We start from the raw sequence: 27,999 nt of genomic DNA, 5'->3' as shown, positions 1-27,999 counted from the left end.
ACTATTAGTATGTGACAACACAATTTTCATTCACAGAAATCGCCTTTGAGAGGTATTCTTAAATTCAAAAGAGATTCCAAGGACAACAAAGTCTAATTAAATCATAAGGTAAAATAAATCTTATTTATTTGAACTAAAATGCAAAGACGATTTTTTCAAACAACTAAAAGACTTCCAATGCTGTATTTAAAAATAAAACTTAATGTTTAAAGCTTTGTGCAAGTCAAGAAATACACATTCTCGCAATTAAATGGCAAACCATCGTCAGGACGTTCTCGAATCTTCCAACTTATTTCTCCAAAACCATTCTTTTTCAGCGCATCTTCTATTTCGTGTTCCTCCAAGGATAAACAGTGGAATTTGTTCCCTCCCACCTGCCAATACGTGCACTTAGTGGCACTAATTAGAATCATTTTCCCTCCTTTTCGGAGCAGGCGATTAGCTCTTCCAAGAATTTTCGAATAGGATTCCAAATTGACAGCTGCCGTTTCAAATGTCAGAACCGACAAAATGAGATCATAAGGTTCTTGGGCGTATTCTTTTGGAATGACCTGATCATCCAAAATATCCGCATGAACTACTGCCTTGACTGCAGAACGGATTCGGGCTTCGATTTCTGGAACAGCGGCATCGACATCCCTGTAAAGAGGATAAGATATATTAATTTGAAAATACAGAAAAGTCATATATTGTCAGTAGATCAATGAGTTGAAGTATTATAATATGTAGTAAACTTTTATTGCATTTCTTGTATTTCATTTAAAGAAAAACTATAGCGTATGCAAGTTTTTAGAATTTCCAACGTCTAGGATTTCGAAGTTGAAAACCCGGGTTAGCAAGCCATTGAGGTAACCTCTGCAATCAAATAATTGATTGATTGAAATATATTACTCAATATTCTTGTAATTCTAAGAAATTAGATGACAAAAATATTTAGTGATTGAAGAAAAATTTGCTGATGCCGCTGACAAAAAAAGCTTTTAGAACAAATCTTAGTAAGACTAAACTAATTGGTAATGAAATAAACTTGTTCCAAATGTTTGCTTTATGAGTTGAATATCGCAAACAGTGCGAGAGAATACGTTCTATAACATTTGAGCTAAATATTTAACAAAGAATTTTTCATCTGAAAGCGTACGCAATTTCTAGCTCCTAAAATTGTTGAGCTGCATATTTATTATGCAAATTTTAAGGAGATCAGAAGTTTAAAATGCTTATTAAATAATTAACTAAAAACAAGAATTTATTTTTTAAAAAGGAAAAATACTAGATTTTTAAAGATAATTTCGATTTTTTTAAATTAATTTATTTTATTTTTCACTCTTGCATAAATGATTTATTTTAATAGCTTTCATCTTTTAATTAAAAAAAATCTTTTGCTAAAACTTTTTTTAATCGTTTGGTTTGATTTCACAATTCGCTTTTTCATTTTCATTCTGCATATATTTAGAGGAATTTTTGTTGTTACTCGGAATACTTGTAAATGTGAATGGTTAACTTGGTGTAGCGGAAATGCGAGAATGAATAAGAGATTAATGGAATGATCATATAATATGGATGAAAGGTGAGTGAAACATATGTTCATTTCTTAATTTCCTTAAAATTCTTGTTATCAGATATGCTAGTGAAGCTGTTAAGTAGTTTTTAAAGCTGAATTTTGGTCGCGGCTCGTTTTTTAATGCAGCAGATTCCGCCTTCTCTATTACAATAAGAATTCACTTTTTGTAGTAATATTTTAGAAACTGATACCAATTTCAGTGAAGAAAATTACTTAGCTGATGAAATCAATTTGATTTATTAATTTAATTATTAATCACATTAATTTAACTATTAATATCTAAATTAGCTTATATAATTAATCGCCTTAAAAACTCTTCACTATAGTTTGTGATAAGAATTTAAAATATTGTTTTTTGTTTCTTCAAAAAAAAAAGTGAATAAGAACTTGAGTGGTTGTGTAATAAAATGATTCAGTGGTAATTTTAAGAGCAAATGTTTTTCGTTTGCGATATATTATGTAAATCATTTGGAGCTATAACTGACACAATCTGTAACATCCAATTTCTTTACTTTTGTTTTCGCCACATGGATTTTTCTTAAATATGAAAATAATACTTAATATGATTTTTTGATAATATTGTAGCATTATAATTACTTCTCTTTTGATAATTATAGTATCATAATTATATCTATAGTACTGAAATCGGCTTTGTTTAGTGATCATTGAATTAACTTTAAGAATGAAACTTTAAAGAATGAAATAATTTGAACCAAAATTGTTCAAGATAAAATGGGAAAAAATTTTGCTTAATTGTACTAACAATCAAATAATGTAGCGAATATATTTAATACAAAATTCTAATAATAATCCACAGAAAAAACACATAAGAGAAGTTAACACATATTAGCTTTCTCGATTTAAGGACGAATTTGATTGGGGCATCCTTTTAAAAATTACTGATATTGATAACTGTAATAAAATATTAACAAGGAGTTCGGAAGACAAAAATTATATTAATATTCGAAAGTAAATTGGGTGTCTTTTAGGTTTTTATATTTATGAGAAAAAAATATAGAGAGAGAACATCATCTAATTAAGAGGTAAAAGAATTTACATCCAACAGATTAACCAAACGAGAGTGAAGAGGTCAGATAATAAAGTAATGATTTATTGGTTTCAAACCCTTTAGAAAGATATTTTAAGAATGTAATATATAGAAAGAAGAAAGACATATTGAAATAGGTCACCAAATGGAATCTAGAAATGGAGATAAACATCAACAATATGGATACTAAAGAATGTAGTAAATATTGAATCATTTTATTTGATACTTATGATAAACACAACAATCTGATAAACTTCTTATATGAAGATGTAATACTGCGAAAATATTGAATTTAAAAATAATTTTGCTTGAATGCACTAGCAGTGTTATCGATGACCAAAAATAATTTCTTACGCCTTTTCAAATTGCGGTATACATCAATTTTAGGAGAGTCTACCTGTTCCCATAATTTGGAAACTTTCTTGTATTAAAAAAAAATGGTTCTCTATTTCGAACAATTTTAGTCTCTAAAATATCCCAGATGCAAACAGTTAAAAAGATTTAGATCCAGTGAATAAAGTGGCCAATCTTTTCATTTGGTAAAGTTCGAACATATGACCTGCAGCTAGTCTGGGTTGATATGATTTATTACATTAGTACAGATTCTTGCTGAAATATGCTGTCCATTTTTAGAGTAGAATCCGTAAGAACGTGGCAATAAAGGAGTAGCCATATGTAATATTCTTCATTAATTTTCACTACTTTTTCAATGAATTTCTGAAGCAAATTTGTAATATTCAACACTGCAAACATAAATCTGATTTTGAAACCATTTAACAGTTAGAATGTCTTCAAGAGTGTATTTATATAACATCCTCTTTAACATTATAACATTCTTCTTCTCAAAGTACTTTCTCAGTAGATATTATTCTGCTACAAAACTTTTTCAGCAATAACATCTTTATTATTTAATCAGCTATTAAATCTGAAATTTTTCTTTTACAATATCCCTGAAAACAGTCTAAATTTAAGATGGCATACGCAATTCAACGATTGAAATTTTTTGTAGTCATTTTATTCAAAAATATTGCAGATTTCTTCTTATCTCTCACGAATCCTTTTAAAGTTCTCTTTTGGAAAAGCTGAAAGTGCATGATCAAACCTAAATCCATCCTTACAACTAATTATATCCAATGATCGATTTATATTTCGATTAAAAATGCTGTATTATAAGAAGGAGAATAAAATAAAAAATAAACCTTCAAAAAATCCGCGATTAGATAGCTCTTCATCAATTATCCTTTTGGTGTTTATTTAAAGCTCGTTCTAAATTTTTGTTCTACACACACACAAAATCGTCTGTAATAATAGAAAGTTACCAACCTCAAAAATAGAAATAAACTTTTATACTAAATGATTGAATTTTTTTATTTTCTGGAATGTTATAGTATTTAGAAGGCATTGAGTACACGTACAATGAATGAAAAGGGTTAATCAATCATTAAATACATGCAGTTTGATATGGGGGGCTTTATGCACTTTGATCTCTATGCTTTGTTTACTTAGATATTAAATGATATTTTAAAACTCGAGAAAATGAAGACAAAATGCTCAACTTTTTAAACAAAAAAAATAATTATTAATATCCTTAGAAATATTATGATGATAATTCCAACAGTACGTTCTCTGATATTTCTTGTCTAATTAATGAACCAAGTGCTCTCGTAAAAGAGAAGTGCGAAATTTTCTCTTGGTTAAAACGACCTTGAAGAATCCCCAATCTTTAGGGATATGTTGCTGTCTCGAAAAATTAGTATATAATTCATGAATTTTATATTAAAATATCATATGTCAAATTTATCAAATCATTTTTATTGATTGAAAACACTTGTTTTATTTATGTACATATGCTTTCAATTTTTTATAAGATTACTGTATTTTGCCACAACTTGTAAAGTGCGTCCCAAAATGAATACGATCTGAATGGGCAACTTTGATAGCCCAAACGCAATCTTTTGTCGAAATTTTCAATGAACCTTTTTCATAAATGTGGCTGAATTTCGTTGATACAGCATTGAATTTCCTCCTTCAACGCACGTGTGCTTGTAGGCAGAGACATTTGACTTCAAATAACCCTATGAAAAGAAATTCAATGGTGTTAAATTATACGATCTAGGTGGCCATATCTGAAATTTCCCAGCTGTGGCCGCCAGACTTTCATTATTTTTTAAATATTGTTCATCAAAGAAAACACTTCAAAGAAACCATCGTGTAACAGCTCTATTTTTACTAACTTAAAACTCTCAGCTCTCAAATGATTTTTAATAGGGTTGCCAACACTTTACTGCACGAATGGTGGCAAATTCAAATCTTGAGTTAATTTTGGAACACCCTTTATAATGTCGCAATAACTTCAGCTGTTATATCAGAATTTCGTATGTTGTGTATGATTTTTAACATACAACATTTTGATATAACAGTAACGATTTGTTTCCCGCTAAGAGGGAAAAAGCAGCCATCCGGACCTCAGTAATCAATTCCCTGCTAAAGCTCAAAAATGCACGAATTATTAATCAGTTTTGGTCTTTTAAATAGTAACCAGTCACCATTAAAACATTATTGTGGATTGAGATGCGCAAGGATAGAACTTGAGACCTTGTGGTTGAGACCTTGAGAATTTTTAATATTCCTTTATCATAAACCTTTTACAACAGAATCGGTTTTGCAAATAGAGTTAAGCCTAAAAAAATGTTACTCATGCTCAGAATGAGTGAGAGTCTAGAACAAGTGATTCTAGATCAACAATTCCAAAAACAAATAGCTCTAATGCATCTTAAAAGGTCTTTTAAATTTGGAAAAAACTTTTTATCATTAACTCTTTATTATTTAGCACACCATTTCATTTTATATAAAAGAGAAAAAAAATTAAAAAAACAAAACAAATGTTATTCAAGCTCAGAATGAGTGTGAGTCTCGAACAAGTGATTCTAGAACAACGAATCCAAAAATTTATTTTTTTTTACTCTCGTACCCCTTAAAGGGTCTCTTTAATTTTCTATAAGATTTTACTCTACCATTTCTCCATTACCATACTATTTTATTCTAAATTTCAAAACAAATCTTACATCTCCTCGGAATGAGTGCGAGTCTAGGACAAGTATCTTAAAAAAATGTTTGGAACAATTTATTTTAACTTTTGCATTCCTTGAAAGGTCTTTTTAACTTTGAATAACCCTTGATCGTCAATCCTTTACTTCACCATTTTATTGAGTAAACGAAGGAAAATTTCAAAACAAATCTTACTCATGCTCGGAATGAGCGCGAGACTAGAACAAGTGATTCTAGACCAACGATCTTAAATTCCGAAATGTGCATATTTGGAATTATTCTATCTTTTTGCGAGCATGAGAACATAAATCTCCATTGAACTAAATGGATGAAATTTGACATGTTGCCTTGATAGCAAATCTGCAATTATCTATCAAAATCCGTATGAAATCGGCCAGTGGGAAGTTCGTATGCTGAGAAATAACAACTGAAAAATGCAAAAAGCTGTAGGGATAAATCTTGGTATATAGATTTAACTTCAAAATTGTAAATGTGTATTAAATTTTAAACCAAATTTGTCAACAGTGGGATTGTTTGTCGTTTTTCATTAATGTATATCTGACTGCGAGTACTGAAAAATACTATAACATAGATTTTAAAAAAAATGTTATGCTTACTTGTAGTCAAAATTATAGATAAGTTTTACTTTTAACTGAACTTTTAACAACATTTAATAGCTTATGTAAGTTTATGAATTAAATTATTTGAATTAAGTGAATAATATTTTTTAGGTTCTATTTTTGATTTTGCATTTTATTACTAAGTCTTATAATAATATTAGTTCTATGCTAAATTAAAATTATATTGCAAGGATTTCGCATTAGTTTATGATGATAGCTAATAATTACTAATCGCAACCCACAGATCGAAATGTGAGCATATAGATTATTTTTTAAAACATATATGTTGATATTAAATTATATAGAGTTATGAAAATCGATTAGTGAATAAATTCCCACAGGCAGGATAACGGGAAGAGATACCTTATTCCACGAAACTTCCAAAAAATGCGAAATACAGGTAATAGTAATATAGCCAAATATAGGTTCTAAAAGAGCATCACTTGTGGAAACTTAACAATGGAAATAGATTGCTAGTTAGAAAGCTTTTATAGCGTTCAGTATAACAGCCAGAAAGCTCATTCTGCGAGCACAACTTTGCAAGGATATCGTTTCCTCGTGTGAGCACCTTGCTTTATATAGTCTCCAAATCGGGTATGATGTCCTATGGAAATTCTAGAGAACCCTCAAATTTCAGTTCTTAATAGAGATATAATCATAAATCTTTCATTTGCCAGAACCTTTATATCTTTCGCCAATGTCACTAAATTTGTTAAGGAGTCAGTAAATGGCCGCCAAGTTCAAAGGTCATTGAACCATCCAGGCAATATTCGTTAGGAATCGCTATAGGTTTCTCTTTATAAATTATTATTATTCGTTAAAATAATGAAACGTATACAAAAAGGAATTCATGCTGTTGTAACTTTTTTCTTCCGAATTTTTGCATGTGATGCCGCTATTTTCACTGCTGTGAGTGAAATTGATTTATTAAATGATTTTATATTTAATTGTATAATGATAATTGTATAATAATTGTTTTAATACTTTGCATAAATTTAATATTAAAAATAATTAAAGTGAGATTTACAATAAGAATTATCAAATAATACAGATTCGTAAACTTTCTTGCCAATCTTGTTAAGTTATTAAATTAGTTATATAAAATAAATATATCATTTTGATGAAATAATTTAATGCTATTTGAATATGATTGAAATATGATAAATCTCTGCTACATACAATAAAAACGTCTATGGGAAATGCTTAGAGACAAAGACAGAATTTGTACATAAAAAGGTTTTAAATAGTTTTTCAAAATAAAGTATTTAATTAAATTACAATAAAATTACATTTTACATAAAGCCTTATTTTAATATGTAAGTTAAACGGATTCATTTCTGTAAAAATTTCAAAAATAATAAGCTTCAAACAAAGCAAAAAAAAAAAAAAATCAAAAGCCATATATATAAGCTTTAATTATTTCCTGGCATAACATATATTTTATTTTATTTTCACTGAAGCCACCCATTATGATTTATTTCATAATCAAATTTATGTGCTTTTTTTAAAAGTATTCAAGGTTTTTCCTAGAGTAATCAAACAATTTCTGATGGCATCGCGATGTTCATTTAAGTGAGTACAATTGTACTCTGAAGTAAAACACGTTGGCAACACAGAACAATTCATGGTTTCCTGCAATTGACAGCTGTTTCAAACAGGGAATAAAAATGAACTTAAAAAGCGTTGGCCTTCGGCTTATTTGTCCAACTCGACCAATGACAGACTTCCTTTTTTCCTGTGACGTCAAGGAAACACCTAATTTTTTTCTATTCTCGATGTAATGCTTCTCGATTGTATTATATTTATTCTTATAAACGGATAAAAGCGAAATCTCCAAATATCATAACAAACGTTTAGAAGAAAATCGAGTTTATGCTTCCATTTCAAGGATTTCTGGCTTAAATCTAATTCATCGGAAAACCATTACATTTTATTATTCATTTAATTATTATAAGCTATTAGTTTATTTAAACGTTACAATGATAAAACATAAAAATTTCTAATTTATTCATAACAAAATAAACTTTCTATAATAATTTATAAAATTAATCTTTGGATAAAATCTTTATATATAAAACTTTAACTAATGTACGTGACACACAAATAGCTCTTTTTACTTATTATAGAATGGCAACAGGCAAAGGTAATCAAATTTCTATACGAACTTTTCAGACGTTTCAACATATTTTTGGAATTGTATTTGCATCTTTGTGAATATGATAGTTTAACACGGTTTTAGATAGAATAATGAAATTTGGTTTATGGTCTTTACAACAGACTTCTGTTAAATTTTGAACGAAATCCATCTATAGGAAATATGTATATTTGAGAGTTAGTGAATACGATGACTGCAAAACATTATAGTGGATACTTTGGTTTGCTGTGGATTGATGGCGCCACAACGCTGTACGAAGGTTGAAGGATCACGTCCGGGTCACCATTATAGCGGATTTAGATGCGCGGGAATAGAACCTTGGACCTTGTAGTTCGCAGCCCAGTAACATGACCACGATACAAAAGCAATTGCTCATGCAGTGTAGCTGTTAACTGGCTTATAAGTTTTCTCTACAACATAAAGACATGTCATTAAACATGAAACGAGCAATCTGAAAGAAAAAATTTGGTAAATATTCAAAAATATGATTAATGATTTAACTCACTCTTTCCCTTCGGCCCTGGCAACTCTCTGTAAGAATATGGTCCAATCCAAGGAATCGGGGTCGTTTCGCAGCCATTTGCGAAGTTGTTCGCAATTACTCTCCACGAACTCGCTCTGCACGATGTAAGGAAAATACGCACTAGCAGTGGCGATGTTGTGAACAGTTGGGCCGCTTCCGATCTCTAACATTCGGGTACCGGAGTAATTCCCTAAAAAATAACAAATCTCATTTAACCGTTTTGGAATAATTACTGTGCCAAAATATTACTAAATAAATAGATGAGTTCTCCCCACCACTTCCACGCACACTTCCACCATGCTTTGTTCTATGCTTACCTTTATTGTATAGTAAGGAAAATTGGGTATGCCTTTTGGAGTTCTTCTCCAAGACTGATTGTGTCCGAAAGAAGCAGATTCAAATTGAAAGTTTTTATGCAAAAATCAAATACCTTGAAGTTTATTCCTCTGAATTTGGAACGTCATTACATTACATTAACGTCCCGTTTTAAAGGGCTATTTTGGGATGGACCTCGTAATTTTGAACAGCGGTCAGGTGAGAGGATGACACCTGAACTGTCCCCTCCCACATACACACCAGTGGAAGGACATTTGGCCCCGATGGATTTAAAGTGCACCAGACCTGCTTACACGACGGTTCTTCAGTGGAATCGGGTCACGAATCTGGAACCCTCCGATCGTGAAGAATTCCCCTAACTGAGGAAGGACGAGAGGAAAGAAAGCATTCCTCTCTTTTCCTCTGTCAGAATAAAAGCGTTTGTATATCCGAAATCTTTAATAAAAATTGATTAATTACTATTCAATTTCGAATTAAGAGTTCTTAAACATTTCGAGAGGTTTATTAGAACTAAAATAATTATACTCAGAAACTTTTAGATCTAAAATAATGTGTAATTCATTTTTTCTTACGTATATATAGAACGGGAGGGGGACCAGTATTAATTATCGACAGAAATTGTATCTAATCATGGCATTGCCTAAGTGAAAACAGTCGATAGTACAATCGATTGTTGAGCTATCAGTATTTAAGGAACTCTACAGAACATAAACGTGGCTTTCTTGAAGTGTTATCTTTAACAGAATATTGCAGATTCTGCGTTTATGATATTTATAAGCTCAAAATGTTTTCAGTTAGACTTTAAACGAAAACTTAATTTTATTGCATTATCTATATTTATTTATATTTAAATTTGTTATGTCATTTTAATTTATATTAATATTTAAGTATCAGTCGTTCAAGACTGCACTAAAAAGGAGTAAGGCATTTGAACTTTTCCCAGATTTATAAAAAAAATCAATCAGGAATACACATTTTCCTATACTGCATATTTATTTAATTAATGTAATATGCTCGTGTGTGTGTGTGTGTGTGTGTGTGTGTGTGTGTGTGTGTGTGTGTGTGTGTGTGTGTGTGTGTGTGTGTGTGTGTGTGTGTGTGTGTTCATTATTTCGTCAAATATTTCATTGTCTTATTTTTTTCGATTGTTGAAAGCTAACAAAGTAAATTTTCTGCTTATTATCTCTGCAATTTACATGTTGAATCAGATGCTGAAACTACATTACCTCAAAAAATAACTTGCAATTGAAAATGCATTATGCAGACATTTCAATGGCACTCAGATCTTATAGAATTCAATTCCAATAAAACGATTCATGTACTAAATAAGTAAAGTTTATTAATTAAAATAACACATTATTGTCTGCAGCAATTCGAAACTTAAAAATATTTTGTTAACAGAAACACGAACCTTAAGTTAAGCATAAGAGATTTAATTAGAATTCAACATAGCAAATAATCCCAGAGAATCACAGATCATCACAAACAGCTTATCAAAATATAACTAAAACTTATGTGTAAAGGAAAGAAGAAATTGTAGCTAATAGAATTTTTTTTTTTTTTTTTTTTTTTTTTTTTTTTTGTAAAATGAAAAATTATAAGGGGATATGAAATACATTGAAGAAATCGATTTTGTTTTATAAGTATTCGAAAAGAGATGTTGCTTTTCACACACAATTTTTTATTCCTTCTATATTATTATAATACTTAATAAAAAGTTTTCCGTTAACATTTTCGCTGCCATGATTCAGGTCAGTGATTTCGATTACTATCTAATAAGATGTTTAGTTCCTTGTTATCTCTAAATTGTAGCAGAGAAGCGAATATCTAATTATATAGTAAGTGTGATTCATCCAGTGAACGTTCTAGTTGCATCAAATTCTACGCTGAGGGAGTTTTACTATCACCTGAATACGGATAACACGGCAGTCTCTATATATATATATATAGACTGCCGTGTTATCCGTATTCAGGTGATAGTAATATATATATATATATATATATATATATATATATATATATATATATATATATATATATATATATATATATATATATATATATAATATAGATGTAATGATATTTTAACTCTAATTTCAATTAATTTTCAAGATTTTATTTTAATTTAGCCCATAGTAACTTCATTCTAAAATATTCTCTTATTTCGTGATCCAATTCCACTTTCTCTACGTAATTAATTCAAGAGAAGCTATGTAAAATTGCTGAATCGGCTAAAGGCCTAACTTTCACACACTCCGCGTGAAGAGACAAAATACCGCTGATGATACAAATTCTTTTTTTAAAACCTTCCTTTACCTTGTCCGCGCGTGTACCGGAAATCTCTATCAAAATTTCATTATATATTAGAACTATGAAGAAATATTTTCCCTATCAATTTCTCGTTATATAAGACCAGGGATAAAATGCCCAAGAGCTTTTTCCTCATTCCTTTTCTGTGTGCTCATAGCTTGTGCATAATCCTGCTTGAAATAAATAAATGAAATAAATGTGACGAAACGTCACGACGACGTCACGAAATTAAAAGTATCTTCACTGTCTTCAAACTGCATTCTGCTTCAGATAAAATAATTCTTACATAGATATAATTATTTATTATCTTTGGGCAAATTTGGTGGCAATGAAGTATTTTAAAATGAAGCCAACAAAAATCCTGATATAACCATTTGTTCTAAAACTTGCCATTGCTGTTATTTGGCTTCGTATTTTTATTTTCCAAAATATTTCTCCATAAGTGTATGTTCTTGATTGCATAGCTTTAATAACACTATGATGTAATGAGATTGGACTTCATTAAAGAGGTTCATGTATACAACGAACAGAGCAAGTTTAAGATTGTTAAAATAATACAGTAAAGGTTTGTTGCAATTGGATACTTAAAAGCTCTATGCTGTGGAATCATGAACATAATAAGATTCACTAATTGAAAAATTGATTTCAATTGTTTATAAACATTTATATATAATTGTAATCACTATAATGTGCAAGATTAAATTTGCTTATCATTTTCATTGATGCAATAACAATATGCATGTAAATAAATGCAATTATTAAAAATATCTGAGACATTTTGACTCATCGTGACTGGCTAAGTAAATACTAAATAATATTTTATATTTTCATCATACAATGACGAAAATAAAGCGTGTATTTAAACGAAGTGCATTTTCCATTGATGGGCATCTATAATTTGCAAGAGATTTGTAATTTGGATGTATGCACCATGCTTTAAATTTCAACCTTCCGGTTCGATGCAATTTTAATATTTTGCGTTCATAAACAAATGTGCAAATATGCACACAGTCTTAAACTAAAAATGTCTTTTGCAAATTCAAAAATGTTTTAAAAGTCTAATGGGTCGACGTTCCTAAAGATCAGAGGATGGAATTACTGGCGATTACTGTGCTTCCTTCTGTGTACCTTATCTGTCTAATAAATACACAAATTAAACCCTTAAGAATAACCTAGAGATTATGTTTGCCTATATGCTCTGTCTGTTGTGTTGGCATATCTTTTTTTATGAACTCAGCCCTTAATTCTTATTGACGATGAAGATAAATGAATGCATATAAAATTAATTTAACATCAAATTCTTGGAAATTTTTTTGAAAAACTTCCCAGGGAATTCATGGAACGTTGAATAATGTGTATAGAACTAATCTGTTGAAGTGGCCTAATAATTCAGTGGTGGCCGTAAAAAAGCAAAGATATAAATCCAGGATGACCATCGATCTCATTTACTTGCGCTGCCTTTTGTTCTTTCAAATCTCCAATTCACCGTCCATATGATTATCTAATGAGCTCAGTTTGGGAAAATCATTTGTACACATGATTGTAATAAAGCATTTCGGTTTAGGAAAATCTCTCGTGCAAAAATAATCCCAAAATCTGCATACTCAGCAAGCATTGTCATCAAGTTTGAAGTCCTATTTCAATCTCTACCGTCTATACCCATCCTACTTAACACGCTTAACTTCTTGTGATATCTTTTTGTTGTTGTTGTTGTTGAATTGAAGGTTGTTCATCTGGGGATAGCCTTGATGCAATGTTAAGATAAATTTCAAAATGACGAGGTAACTGAACAGCATAACTACTGAAGATATTTCGAGCAATGGAAACGGAGAAAAGTCACGTATATTCTCCCAATTGAGGAGTATTTTCAAAGAAAGCTTTATTTTTCTTAAATCATATAAAATAATGTATTTATGTTATCAGATCATTCATTTACATAAAAGACTACGCATATTTCATACATAAAAGAAAAACAGAAGGCTGAAGCTGTTTAATACTTCTATATACAGTGGCTCCCAAAAATGAGTATACACTATACTCTTTCTTCTTTAAGTTTATTCTTTTTGATCTTAGCATTCCTATTTATGGCTAATATTTATAAGAACTACAAAATATACATCAACAAAAATACTAGGCTGAAAAACAAAACGGAGGAATCAATAATATTTTTATTACAGTAATTTTTATGTCAAAGTTGCAAATTCCAAAGTCGCAAAATTGAGTATACATCTAGCAAAATCTGTAAACAAAAAGAGAAAAAGATAAATTAATATTTTGTTGCATATCCTTTTGCATTTAGAACAGCTTATAAACGGTGTGGCATTGAGTTGACAAGAATTTGAGTTGTTTTGCCGGATATTTTCGACCATTCTTCTTGTAATAATCTTTTTAAGTGTTCCTTGCCCCTAATATTGGGTTTTTGAACTGATTTTCCTAATTGAGCCCACAAATTTTCAATCACATTGAGATCTGGAGATTGAGGGGTGTGCAATTGCAATTTACAATTATACAACAATCATAACTTAACTATTTTAGCTGTATGCTTCGGATCATTATCTTGTTGAAACAGAAAACTTGACCCTAAACCCAAATTCTGGATACTTTGTTTTAAATTGTTCTTCAATATATCCAAATATTTGATTTTGTCCATGATTCCATCAATGAAAACTAAATTTCCCAATCATTTTGCAGACACACAGCCCCATACAAGAAGTGAACCATCTCCATGCTTGACAGAAGCATTGGTGTTTTTAAGAAGTTCAGAATTGGGCTTTCTCCACACATAAAATCGACCATCACTACCAAAAACATTGAACTTACTTCGTCACTGAATATTACTTGATTCCAGAAGTTGAAATATGACTTTTAGCAAATGAAATTCTTTTCTCTCCATTTACTTTGGAAATGAATGGTTTTGTTCTGGCTACGCGACCATTATAATTTGCTTTTCAGATTACTCTTCGAATTGTTTCTGCAGAAACACACTTTCCAATTGTTCTTGGAGCAAATGTAGCAATTTTTGTAGCATTCACCTTAGGATTGTTTGCGACCTCTCGAATAACTCTTCTCTTGGTCGTGACAATGAGGATTTCTTTTCTTCCTCTTCCAGGTTTATTAACAATTTGGCTATACATTTTATACTTCTGGATAATTTTTGAACGCATCCGTGACTGCGTTGAATTTCCCTTGCAATTCCTCGTAGAGATTTACCATCTTCAGGCAATCGAATAACAAGTTTCCGAATTTCAACATTTGTTTCTTTTTTTAGAGCTCATTATGATAACCAAAACGTTTGTTTTCGCTTGGAAATCAATGATTGCCAATTAACGTAACAAAACTATTTTACTTATTCATTTAAAAATAAATAATAGTCAAATTGCATATTTTATAAAGTGTATACTGAATTTTGTGACTTTGGAATTTGCAACTTTGACATAAAAATGACTGTAATTAAAATATTATTGATTTCTCTTTTTTGTTTTTTAGCCTAATATTTTTGCTAATGTATATTTTGTCGTTCTTATAAATATTAGCCATAAACAGGAATGTTAAGATCAAAAAGAATAAAATTAAAGAAGAAAGAGTATAGTGTATACTCAATTTTTGGAGCCACTGTACATGAAAATAACTAGTATTGTTTTAAAAATGAATCTTCTTCTAATAGGTGCGATTTTACAAACAGAGAAATAGACGCTTTTTTCCAAATAAAACAGAAATCTGTGTAGGATGAGAAATGAAGAAAAGATTGATTGGCGCAGTTAAACTTCTAGCAACAACTGAAATGACCATCGATGTCTCACTTATCAAAAAGACTGAAACTGTGGTAATAAAGAAAAAAAAAGGAATGTATGTACGAAGATATACTGCATCAATATGCCGCCAAAAGCTTCTGAATTTTAATTCGGGGTACGTTATAAGAATAATATGTAAGATAGAATTGTAAGTATTGCTAAGATAAATCAAAGTAGCCATTAAAACTTTTGAATAATACAACAAACAGGTGGTTATCAAAATAATGAACACACCTGTGAATAAAATTGGCATTTAAAAAGACGCTTCATAACCATTAAAATATATTCCTATCTACCAGTTTTTTTAAACATAATATATATATATATATATATATCATGGTAGTTTGAGGTAGCTTTAGTGAAATTGTATACGCCTTATATTTTTGTCAAAAGTGTAGTAAATATGACTGAAATATCCCAGCTTTTAGGCGTTTCTAGAGTGTCTAAATTCATTACAGCATACACACAGTGTGGCAAGAAAAGCTTGGCAAAGCAAGATAGTGGATGGAAAGAGAAGCTGAGTGGAAGGGATCGACGGGTATTGAGGAAGATTATAATGTCTCGAAAAATAACGGCAGCCAAAGTGACAGCAGAGCTCACTAAGCATCTGAATTATCCAGTGTCAATAATTACAGTTACGAGGCACCAACAGAATACTGCAGAATAACAATCCCCAAGTCACCCACAAAATCTGACCGATTGATAAGTAAACAGTTATATGGTAGATAAAACGTCTTTCATACTTTTCCTTATAACAGTACGGATATACATTTTGGAGACACTTGCGCAAAAATGTGATGGCGATTGTCTCCTTCTAGCTTTCAAGCATGGATGTAGATTTGCCATGATATGGGCATCTGTTTCGTGGCTTCCTGTTGGCCCAATCGTAACGTTGAAAGGAAGGATCACAAGAGAGAAGTATAGAGCAGTCTTAACTGATTAAGTACATCCTATGATGCAAACTTTGTTTCTTGAAAGAGATGAAATTTTTCAGGATGATAATGCACCTATCCATGCAATAGAACTTATCCAATCGCTGTTTGATGAGCACGAGGATAAAGTGAAACATCTACCTTTGTCCGCACAGTTAACTGACCTTTATATAATGGAACCATTCTGGTCCAATTAGAGCGTTCAATCAGGAATCGATATCTTCCACCGGCATCTCTCCTGGAAATTCACAATATATCCTGGAAATTCTTAATATTGCTCTAAGCACTATTCAAAGCCTGTTCGATCCGATTCCAAGGAGAATTCAAACTATATTACATACCAAAGGTAATCTCTACGCCTCATTAATAAAGATTCTTGAATTCTCCTTAATAAAGATTCTTGAATTCTCCTTAATAAAGATTCTCTACGCCTCGTTAAAGATTCTTGAAGATTATTTTATTTCGTTCCATATTTTAGTTTGTATTTTCATTATTTTGATAACCACCTGTATATGATAATATCTTCCATCAAAAAAATCGTGATGAAATTTCTCCTAATGGTAGTTATCTTCCAATTAGTGAAACAAATGTATCCCTCAAAATAAAACGGAAATCTTTGCCAAAACGGAAATTAACGTTGGAGCAAACCAAAAACGTGTCAAAACTGAAAATAACTTTGGAGCAATTACGTTTCTAGCAGCTGCTGCAATGTCCATCAATATTTTACTCACAAAAGAGGCTGATACATTTGGGACAATAAAAGAAAAGAATGTGCCGATATACAACATCAATATGATCAATATGCTATCAAAAGTTCCCAAATGTAGATTGAAGATACGCTTGGAAAACAATGCATAAAGACAGAATTGTAGAAATTGATAAAAGAAATCTAGTTAGCCAGTAAAGATGTTGAATAGAGCAACATATGTGATAATAGCTCCTATCATTCCAGTGATGAGGATTCTTCTAATGGGGGTTATTTTCCAAACGGAGAAATGCATGCCTTTCTCCAAACAAAACAGAAAACTTTGCAATGTCAAAACTGAAAATAACGTTGGAGCATTTAATTTTCTCAAAATACTTGCAATATCCATCGATATCTTGCTTACCAAAAAAGGCTGATACATTTGTGATAATAAAAGAAAAGAATGCGCCGATATACAACATCAATATGCTGTTAAAAGTTTCCAAATGTAGATAAGGTACAATATAATAGCAATGCCTATAGATTCAGAATTGCAAGAATTGATAAGATAAATCACTTTAGACTTTGAAGCTGTTGAATAACGCAACATATGTGACAATAGCTCCAATCATTCCAGTGATGAAACTTCTTCTAATGGGGGTTATTTTCCAAACGGAGAAATACATGTCTCTCTCCAAACAAAACAGAAAACTTTGCAGCGTCAGGGCAGAAAATAACGTTGGAGCATTTAATTTTCTCAAAATACTTGCAATATCCATCGATATCTTGCTTACCAAAAAAGGCTGATACATTTGTGATAATAAAAGAAAAGAATGCACCGATATACAACATCAATATGCTGTTAAAAGTTTCCAAATGTAGATAAGATACAATATAAAAGGTATGCATATATACAGAATTGCAAGAATTGATAAGATAAATCACATTAGACTTTGAAGCTGTTGAATAACGCAACATATGTGATAATAGCTCCTATCATTCCAGTGATGAAGCTTCTTTTAATGGGAGTTATTTTCCAAACGGAGAAATGCATGCCTTTCTCCAAACAAAACAGAAAACTTTTCAATGTCAAAACTGAAAATAACGTTGGAGCTTTAATTTTCTCAAAATACTTGCAATATCCATCGATATCTTGCTTACCAAAAAAGGCTGATACATTTGGGACAATAAAACAAAAGAATGCACCGATATACAACATCAATATGCTGTTAAAAGTTTCCAAATGTAGATAAGATACAATATAAAAGGTATGCATATATACAGAATTGCAAGAATTGATAAGATAAATCACGTTAGACTTTGAAGCTGTTGAATAACGCAACATATGTGACAATAGCTCCAATCATTCCAGTGATGAAACTTCTTCTAATGGGGGTTATTTTCCAAACGGAGAAATGCATGCCTTTCTCCAAACAAAACAGAAAACTTTTCAATGTCAAAACTGAAAATAACGTTGGAGCATTTAATTTTCTCAAAATACTTGCAATATCCATCGATATCTTGCTTACCAAAAAAGGCTGATACATTTGTGATAATAAAAGAAAAGAATGCACCGATATACAACATCAATATGCTGTTAAAAGTTTCCAAATGTAGATAAGATACAATATAAAAGGTATGCATATATACAGAATTGCAAGAATTGATAAGATAAATCACGTTAGACTTTGAAGCTGTTGAATAACGCAACATATGTGACAATAGCTCCTATCATTCCAGTGATGAAGCTTCTTCTAATGGGAGTTATTTTCCTACCGGAGAAATACATGTCTTTCTCCAAACAAAACAGAAAACTTTTCAATGTCAAAACTGAAAATAACGTTGGAGCATTTAATTTTCTCAAAATACTTGCAATATCCATCGATATCTTGCTTACCAAAAAAGGCTGATACATTTGTGATAATAAAAGAAAAGAATGCACCGATATACAACATCAATATGCTGTTAAAAGTTTCCAAATGTAGATAAGATACAATATAAAAGGTATGCATATATACAGAATTGCAAGAATTGATAAGATAAATCACGTTAGACTTTGAAGCTGTTGAATAACGCAACATATGTGACAATAGCTCCTATCATTCCAGTGATGAAGCTTCTTTTAATGGGAGTTATTTTCCTACCGGAGAAATACATGTCTTTCTCCAAACAAAACAGAAAACTTTTCAATGTCAAAACTGAAAATAACGTTGGAGCATTTAATTTTCTCAAAATACTTGCAATATCCATCGATATCTTGCTTACCAAAAAAGGCTGATACATTTGTGATAATAAAAGAAAAGAATGCACCGATATACAACATCAATATGCTGTTAAAAGTTTCCAAATGTAGATAAGATACAATATAAAAGGTATGCATATATACAGAATTGCAAGAATTGATAAGATAAATCACGTTAGACTTTGAAGCTGTTGAATAACGCAACATATGTGACAATAGCTCCAATCATTCCAGTGATGAAACTTCTTCTAATGGGGGTTATTTTCCAAACGGAGAAATGCATGCCTTTCTCCAAACAAAACAGAAAACTTTTCAATGTCAAAACTGAAAATAACGTTGGAGAATTTAATTTTCTCAAAATACTTGCAATATCCATCGATATCTTGCTTACCAAAAAAGGCTGATACATTTGTGATAATAAAAGAAAAGAATGCACCGATATACAACATCAATATGCTGTTAAAAGTTTCCAAATGTAGATAAGATACAATATAAAAGGTATGCATATATACAGAATTGCAAGAATTGATAAGATAAATCACGTTAGACTTTGAAGCTGTTGAATAACGCAACATATGTGACAATAGCTCCTATCATTCCAGTGATGAAGCTTCTTCTAATGGGAGTTATTTTCCTACCGGAGAAATACATGTCTTTCTCCAAACAAAACAGAAAACTTTTCAATGTCAAAACTGAAAATAACGTTGGAGCATTTAATTTTCTCAAAATACTTGCAATATCCATCGATATCTTGCTTACCAAAAAAGGCTGATACATTTGTGATAATAAAAGAAAAGAATGCACCGATATACAACATCAATATGCTGTTAAAAGTTTCCAAATGTAGATAAGATACAATATAAAAGGTATGCATATATACAGAATTGCAAGAATTGATAAGATAAATCACGTTAGACTTTGAAGCTGTTGAATAACGCAACATATGTGACAATAGCTCCTATCATTCCAGTGATGAAGCTTCTTTTAATGGGAGTTATTTTCCTACCGGAGAAATACATGTCTTTCTCCAAACAAAACAGAAAACTTTTCAATGTCAAAACTGAAAATAACGTTGGAGCATTTAATTTTCTCAAAATACTTGCAATATCCATCGATATCTTGCTTACCAAAAAAGGCTGATACATTTGTGATAATAAAAGAAAAGAATGCACCGATATACAACATCAATATGCTGTTAAAAGTTTCCAAATGTAGATAAGATACAATATAAAAGGTATGCATATATACAGAATTGCAAGAATTGATAAGATAAATCACGTTAGACTTTGAAGCTGTTGAATAACGCAACATATGTGACAATAGCTCCTATCATTCCAGTGATGAAGCTTCTTTTAATGGGAGTTATTTTCCTACCGGAGAAATACATGTCTTTCTCCAAACAAAACAGAAAACTTTTCAATGTCAAAACTGAAAATAACGTTGGAGCATTTAATTTTCTCAAAATACTTGCAATATCCATCGATATCTTGCTTACCAAAACAGGCTGATACATTTGTGATAATAAAAGAAAAGAATGCGCCGATATACAACATCAATATGCTGTTAAAAGTTTCCAAATGTAGATAAGATACAATATAATAGCAATGCCTATAGATTCAGAATTGCAAGAATTGATAAGATAAATCACGTTAGACTTTGAAGCTGTTGAATAACGCAACATATGTGACAATAGCTCCAATCATTCCAGTGATGAAACTTCTTCTAATGGGGGTTATTTTCCAAACGGAGAAATACATGTCTTTCTCCAAACAAAACAGAAATCTTTGCAGCGTCAGGGCAGAAAATAACGTTGGGGCAGTTAAACTTTTAGCAGCTACTGCAATTTCCATCGATGTTTCACTCACCGATGTGGCTGATGCAGTTGTGATAACAAAAGAAAAAAATGTGCTCGAAAAGAGGCACAGCACCACATTATTGTCAAAAGTATCCAGATCGGAATTGAGGATATTATACAAAAGATAATATATTACCACAGAATTATAAAAGGTGCTTAGAAACATAAGAAACGAAAATTCACCGTCAATTGCTTCGACTTTCGACTTTATTTTACAGTATTTTTCTAATAATTCTTCATATTTCGCTCTATTGTTTGATGTTAGTTGTTTTTTAAAAAGTGACAATTCTGTTCTTATCTGAACACAAACAGTGACATAAAGTACTGAAAATGTACTCATAGGTAACAAATAAAGAATAACCGTCAGTACAACATGTATTGTTCTTAAGATTATGTACACATTGGTCAGATCTACTGCAAAAATGTCAAATCTGGGTCCACCTGAAGTTACGAAAGCACTATGAAAAAGTATGACAGCTTGCATCAGTGTGGTAAAAATTGCGAAACTGAGCAATAAAAAGTTTGTTCTTTTGTTTTCCATTTCTATGGAACTGAGTTGAGCTGTTATCTTCCTGAAGTTATCTAATCGCAAGCACAGCACTGTTCGGTAAGTAATTAGTATGATAGCCATCATTGCGTTCGCAAGAGTCATGATTTGGATATAATTTGAAGTCGTTGTTAAGAACAAAAATAATGATGCACTGACATTAAACACTATAAATGAATATTTCCATGTCACTTTTAAAGAATTGTTTTTATTTCGTACTTGACATGGAAAAATTAAACTGACTTTAAAGAGTAAAAACACGTATTGATATATTAGACGCATTTTTAAACCAATCTCAATATCTCAAAAATTCGCTAACAATGTCAAGTTATATATCACTGAATAAACTTTTAATTATTTAATTTGCCAGTATCTATCAGGATAAACAAAATAGAAATAATACACATGATTCAACAGTTATTTGGTATAGTAATTGTATGCTGTTTGACATCAAATTACTCGTTGTCTTACACTCTATAGTGACATAAAGCTTTCCTCTTTCTGAAAGATGAGCAATTCAGTTGACTTATATATTAAAAGAAATGATTGTTTCCATATAAAATTCGAATATTTTTAGAAACAAGAATTACATTTGCAAATATTTACATCATTAACATAAGATCAGCATCGTTTTTCGTAAAATTTTAGTCATCCTAAAGTTTTCAAAAATCATCTCGCATTACGAAATCATGTGATTCGAGATATGGCTGCTAGCATTTAAGCATGTGAGCAAGTATTGATTTAACTTTCCAAGGAAAAAAAGACTTCGATGATAATTCTTAATTCTAAATTTCTGATGAATGAAATACAATAAATTCCTAAAAAAAATTCTTATATCTTTTATATAATTAATGAGTTACACGGCACATAGTTTTGCGATGATTTGTTAATCCATATAAAGTTTTTTCCGAATAAGAGATGAACTGACTGGAAATGCAAAATTTTCTGTCAAATTGAAAATACCAGAATTTAAATCATAATTTACAAAGTTTTTCGTAAATGCATTTTTACATTACAGCACGATGAAAGATAAAGCTAAATATGCTTCAGCTAAAAATTAAGCCTATTTTATAAGCATTTCTGCATCAAAAACGACTCAAATGGAATCATTCATATTCAATAGGGGGTTTTTTTCCTACAAAATATATAAATTAATTCATCAATTTTAATACTTTAAATGATTGCAGTGATATGACTGAGATGATTAATATGGCTTTTTAATCGTATCAAGCATATAAGATTAATAATCAAATGGTTGAAAGGTATTGATATGATTTTTTATACATAAAAGAAAAACACACACTTTTACTAAAATTACTATTCCAGCTTTTATCAAAAAAACGAAATTATCCAAAAAAAATCAATTTTGTTGAATAAAAAAAAATTTAATATTAAAGTATAAGAGTCTGAAGTTTCAATGGTAATTGCTACCATTAATGAAAAGAAGTAAGAAATACATCATTTCTCCATTAATAATAAAAACTGAATATTATAAATCTAATCATCTTTCTTTTTCTTTTGTGAGTGAATAATAAGAATCGATACCAACACCAATTTGTTGCCGAACAGCTATTTTCTGCATTCCATTCAAAAATATAAGATCGAATATATTGATTCGTAAACAATTTTTTTAGTAACTTTTTTCTGATTAATAGAATTTTTAATTTATTTAGTTGAGCGATATTCTCCGGTCAAATCCACTCTTTTACAAGTCAACTGAACGCACAGAAAATAATTTATTGAATTAATACTGATTTTAGTAAATGTGAAATTGATCTCCATACTGACAAGAGGTCAAAAATGGTTTCCACATCTTTATTTTAATAAAATGTCAATTTTAAGCATATATTAATATTAATTTTAAATTGATTAATATTAATTTAATTTAATATTAATATAAATTTATCTAATTAAATTAATTTTAAACATTGGATTAAACAAGCAACAATTTTTTAGCCTCAACAAAAGGAATTCCCAAACCACAAACTGGCTACTACCATTTTACACATAATTATAAAAAGAAATCATGTTATTGCTTACAAAGTGATTTTTATGATGATTATAAAAATCACAGCACTCATAATTTTTAGAGTTATATGTAGGTAGTCCATTAAAGAATTTGTTACTTATTAAGGCTAGATCTATACTTCTGATTGTAAAACTACTCTAAATGCCTCAGGGGTTTATAAAGGTTACCTTAACCTTAACCGGTTACTCCGACCCGCTGGAAGGCACATTGAAAAACTTGAATGACCGAACCGACGCAACAGCAACACTGGCTGGAGCTGTTTGTGAGTCCTAAGTGTCATCACCGGCCACGGTATAACCCTTCCCTAAGGAAGCACTTCCTATCATCGACGGGATAAGATAGACTCCCACCTTTTCGTGTACCCACAAGGTGGCGAGAACCAACCACCATGCCGAAAGCTTCTCATCCTCAATTATTAGATACCCCCCCCCATGGAATCGCAGCAAATGGAAAAGTATTTTTTTTTCCAAATTACTAAAACAATATATAAAATACGAAAGAAAATTCATTAATTACTATTAAAAATAATAAATTTTATTCTCAATAAATAGTGAATAGAAATATAACTTTAAAATTAATCTAATTTTATGCAACTTTATTAGATTATAATTAAGATTGAATATTATTTATAGATATAGATATATAATATATGTTCCCATTATGTATTGTACTTCTAAGACTCGTTTTAAGGGCACAACAGCAAACAGAAAGTTTTTTTTTTTTCAATTTAACTTTATAAATAGTTTTATTTGTTGATTATTTTCTCCTACAAATTTTTCAATAATCACACGAAACACAGATTTTATAGATGTTCGTAGGTTTTTGTCTGCACTTTTTTAATTTAATGCAATTTATATCATGTTCATTCTGATAGAATTTTGAAATCGATTTCTCAATCTCTCCCTAATGTATTCTGATGTTTGAAATTCTATACAATTGCGTATTCTCGATTACAAAAGAACATTTTAATATTTTCAGAAATAATTATCAGTTATTCGATTAACTGGATTTTAGTTTCGATTCAATATAATTGATGGCATCAGTTAGTAGTGAATATGGGGTTAAATTTATTTTAATATCCCATTATAATGAAAAATGAAAAACATTAATCGAAAATCTTTTACCATAAATCAGTGGTTCTTAACCTTTTTAAGCCGCTACCCAAATTTGAGAAATATGTTCATGTCGTGACCCAAAAAAAGTCAAAATTTTTTCATTGCTTTATTTCAGATCGTATTTTTAAAAAATCTTCAATCCTACGATGAAGATTTTTTTTAACTTACAAATTTTTTATTTATTTTTTTAATAATAAAGATAAACAAAAGTACTTTTCGATCCAAGGAAAATTTAATTAATAATCAAGTGTTTTTAATAATTTTTATTGACCAAATTAAAATATATTTATAACTTTTTGAAAATAATTGACATTTTAACTTATTCCTAAAAAAAAAGAAATATCAATGCATATGTTAAGTCTTTTAAATTTTAAATGCAAGTCATACGGTTTTAATGAGAACCTTGTACTTGAATACATTTTCAAAGATCTTCAAACCTCGGTTGAATGCTTGTCAAGGAGCACCTTATATCTATTTCAGGATTTAACTTGTTCCAGTAATTGTTTTTGATTACACACAGAGCCGAAAAACCAGCCTCACACATATATGTTGTTGCAAAGGGCAATAATACTTTTAGGGCTTCTTTAACAATTATTGGCTTTTCGGTTTTTAATTTTAACCAGAAGCACTTTGTATTTCTATTAATTGTTCTTGAAATTGATTAATATTAACAAATTCCTCATGCAAATCACTTACATCAAAATTAAATGGCATTCAAATATTTGGAGCGCTTCTCTTGTACGCCCTCGGCAGCTTTGTTCCATTTAGTTCTCACCGTTATTATCATCACACGTACTTTTTTTGCTCTCGCTTTTTTAATCAGCTGATATTTTTTGATCTTGTTAATCACATTCATTTTCGATTGTTGATATTTATTCAAGTCGTCATTTCTAAAATGTCTGAAATTTGGTGTATTACTAACTTTTTTGGTTTGACTCAGCGCGACCCAAGAAATATGCTTCGCGACCCAATTTTGGGTCGCGACCCATAGGTTAAGAACCGCTGCCATAAATGACTTCATTAAGTATTATCTAATTAAAGCTGAGAAAATTGTTTGTCTGGAAATATATACACTTTTCAAGTCGTATCTTTATTGAAAATTACCACAACAAGAAGTGTACTGATTTAACATAATTTAAATTATTAAATCGAAGCAAAATCATCTGATTTCGAGAGATTTTGTCAATTGCCAAAGCGAGTACGAGCATTGAGATGTAGCTCAGTTAAATGTATTCCTTCGTGTTTTGTGACACGTTTCATGTTTCTACAACACTGAAAAACTGACACTGAGATTATTTCATCTTTGAAAGTACTTATCATTCCGAGATGCTTATCGATCCATTGATATTTCTCTAAATAACAAAAATAAGTCACTAATCAGATAAATGATTACTTCATTCATCTTGGAGTGGTTTTGAAAGTAATTATTATGAACAAACTATTTCTCCATGTCGAACGATAATATCAGAGAAAAAAGTTCACGTGTGAGAAAGAGAAGATTAACTTTATCGTTGTCCTCATTCCTTTCCATGCTGTGTTTCTGAGATAAACTTACGTTTTCTATTTTTTTAAAAATGAAGTTTGTTTTCTGCGACAAACATAGATTTTGTTTATTTGGTTGAATTAGACATCCTTAGAGCACAAGAAGTCATAAAAAAAATCTAAAATAATATTCTGTAATTTTAAATTCCACTGAGGAACACCTCAGATATGGAGGTGAAAAATTGCCGTATAAGTAAGCAGGCTCTCGCTTCCCTGTTGAATGTAATAAAGGTGTGTGGTAAAGTTACTGCCATACCCTTTGTGGGTAGATATGAATGTTCTGCACCATAATGGAAGCCACTTTGCATTCATCTCAATCTCTGATTACGTTGTCGTGGCGGTATAATCATTCATTTTACTTCGGATGTTTTGGTAGGGTGGGGGTAACTCCGTTTATGGTTTGTGGTTGGGTTCCATAACTTTAAAAAAATCTAAGAAACTGAATATGGGAAAAGATTTTCGTTGATTAAGGGTTTACTTTGATGCAAAATTGATCATTGTCCTTTTCATGCATATAGTTTTTTTAAGTTACAAAAATTGTTAACATTGAACAAATTATTTTTTGTTAAAAGTAATAAACTTCTTCATTAACTAAATAACGTTTCTTCATTAACTAAATTTGTATTTTTCTAATTAACTTATTATGAAATGCAGAATCGTTGTATTTTGTTTTTCAAAAAATTATTAATCCTGACTAAAAATATTCTACTTACCGGATGAAAAAAATTCGTAGAGACATTTAAACCAAAAATCATAATTGTTCTCCGCTTTTTCTGCTTTCAGACCTTGCAGCTTGAATTCTTGGAATGTTTTTGGATCCAAGTTTTTCAGGTAATCTTCTTTGATCTTTTTTTCTTCTTCCATTGCAAACGCTACTTCAAAAACTACGAACCGGTCGCTAACAGTCACTTCTTCAGAATACCCAGAGTTTCGGAATCAGAAAACAAGATTTTTATCATTTTCGCTATCTCTTCCTAGAATAAAAGCTTCTGCGCATGCGCCATCTGCGTAAGGCCGAAAGTTTCAGGTTACAAGCTTACCATTATTAAAAGCAAGACTCTTTTTTTTTTTTTTTTTTTTCTGATTGTCATACTTGTTTTTAGAAGAAAAAAAGTTATCAGATGTTTATTACTGTCATCATAAAGATGACCTTACGGCATAATGATGACATAATCAAGCATCTTTAAAAGAAAATATATTTATTAAAAACAAAAATTAACAGTATGATCTGTTTTCAAGCCTTTTTAGCAATTCCAAACAAATGTAGAGTAATATTAAAATTTAATTAATTAAAAGTATGAAAAAGCTATTTAAATTTGAATTTTCTAAAATGATGGAAATTTTAAAAGTATCAATTGGTCGTCAAAAAAATTGTAGCAACATTCAAGGAATACTTTTATTGTATTGACACAAACAAAACATTCTACAGAAACCAAGGAGGAGAAAGCTAAAAAAATATATATATAAATAAATTTAAAAATCAACTTTGTATGTTAAGGAGTTGAAAAAAAATATTAAATGGAGATTCGAAGTCCTAGTCCGAAACATCATTTTATATTCTTAATTTATATTCTTATCATTTAATTCATTCTTAATTCTAGTAACGATAATATTTACACAAAAAAAAATGCATTTAATATCATTCCAAAGTGAATGTATGTAG

General features: G+C 30.3%; 1 protein-coding gene across 1 annotated transcript; it reads right to left on the bottom strand.

Moving 5' to 3' along the window:
* Positions 1-109: 109 nt before the first annotated feature.
* LOC129980907 (nicotinamide N-methyltransferase-like) lies at positions 110-27,265 on the bottom strand. Its single transcript, XM_056091383.1, has 3 exons — positions 27,050-27,265; positions 8,935-9,142; positions 110-639 (listed from the first exon to the last, which is right to left on the bottom strand). The coding sequence occupies exons 1-3, from the start codon at positions 27,198-27,200 to the stop codon at positions 207-209; spliced, it is 792 nt and encodes a 263-aa protein (XP_055947358.1). The 5' UTR covers positions 27,201-27,265; the 3' UTR covers positions 110-206.
* Positions 27,266-27,999: the final 734 nt, after the last annotated feature.

The sequence above is a fragment of the Argiope bruennichi genome, chromosome 8 (genome assembly GCF_947563725.1).
Source record: "Argiope bruennichi chromosome 8, qqArgBrue1.1, whole genome shotgun sequence".
NCBI classification, from domain to species: Eukaryota; Metazoa; Arthropoda; class Arachnida; order Araneae; family Araneidae; genus Argiope; species Argiope bruennichi.
The sequence above is the reverse complement of the archived record's forward strand: the minus strand, read 5'-3'. Positions and strand labels throughout refer to the sequence as shown.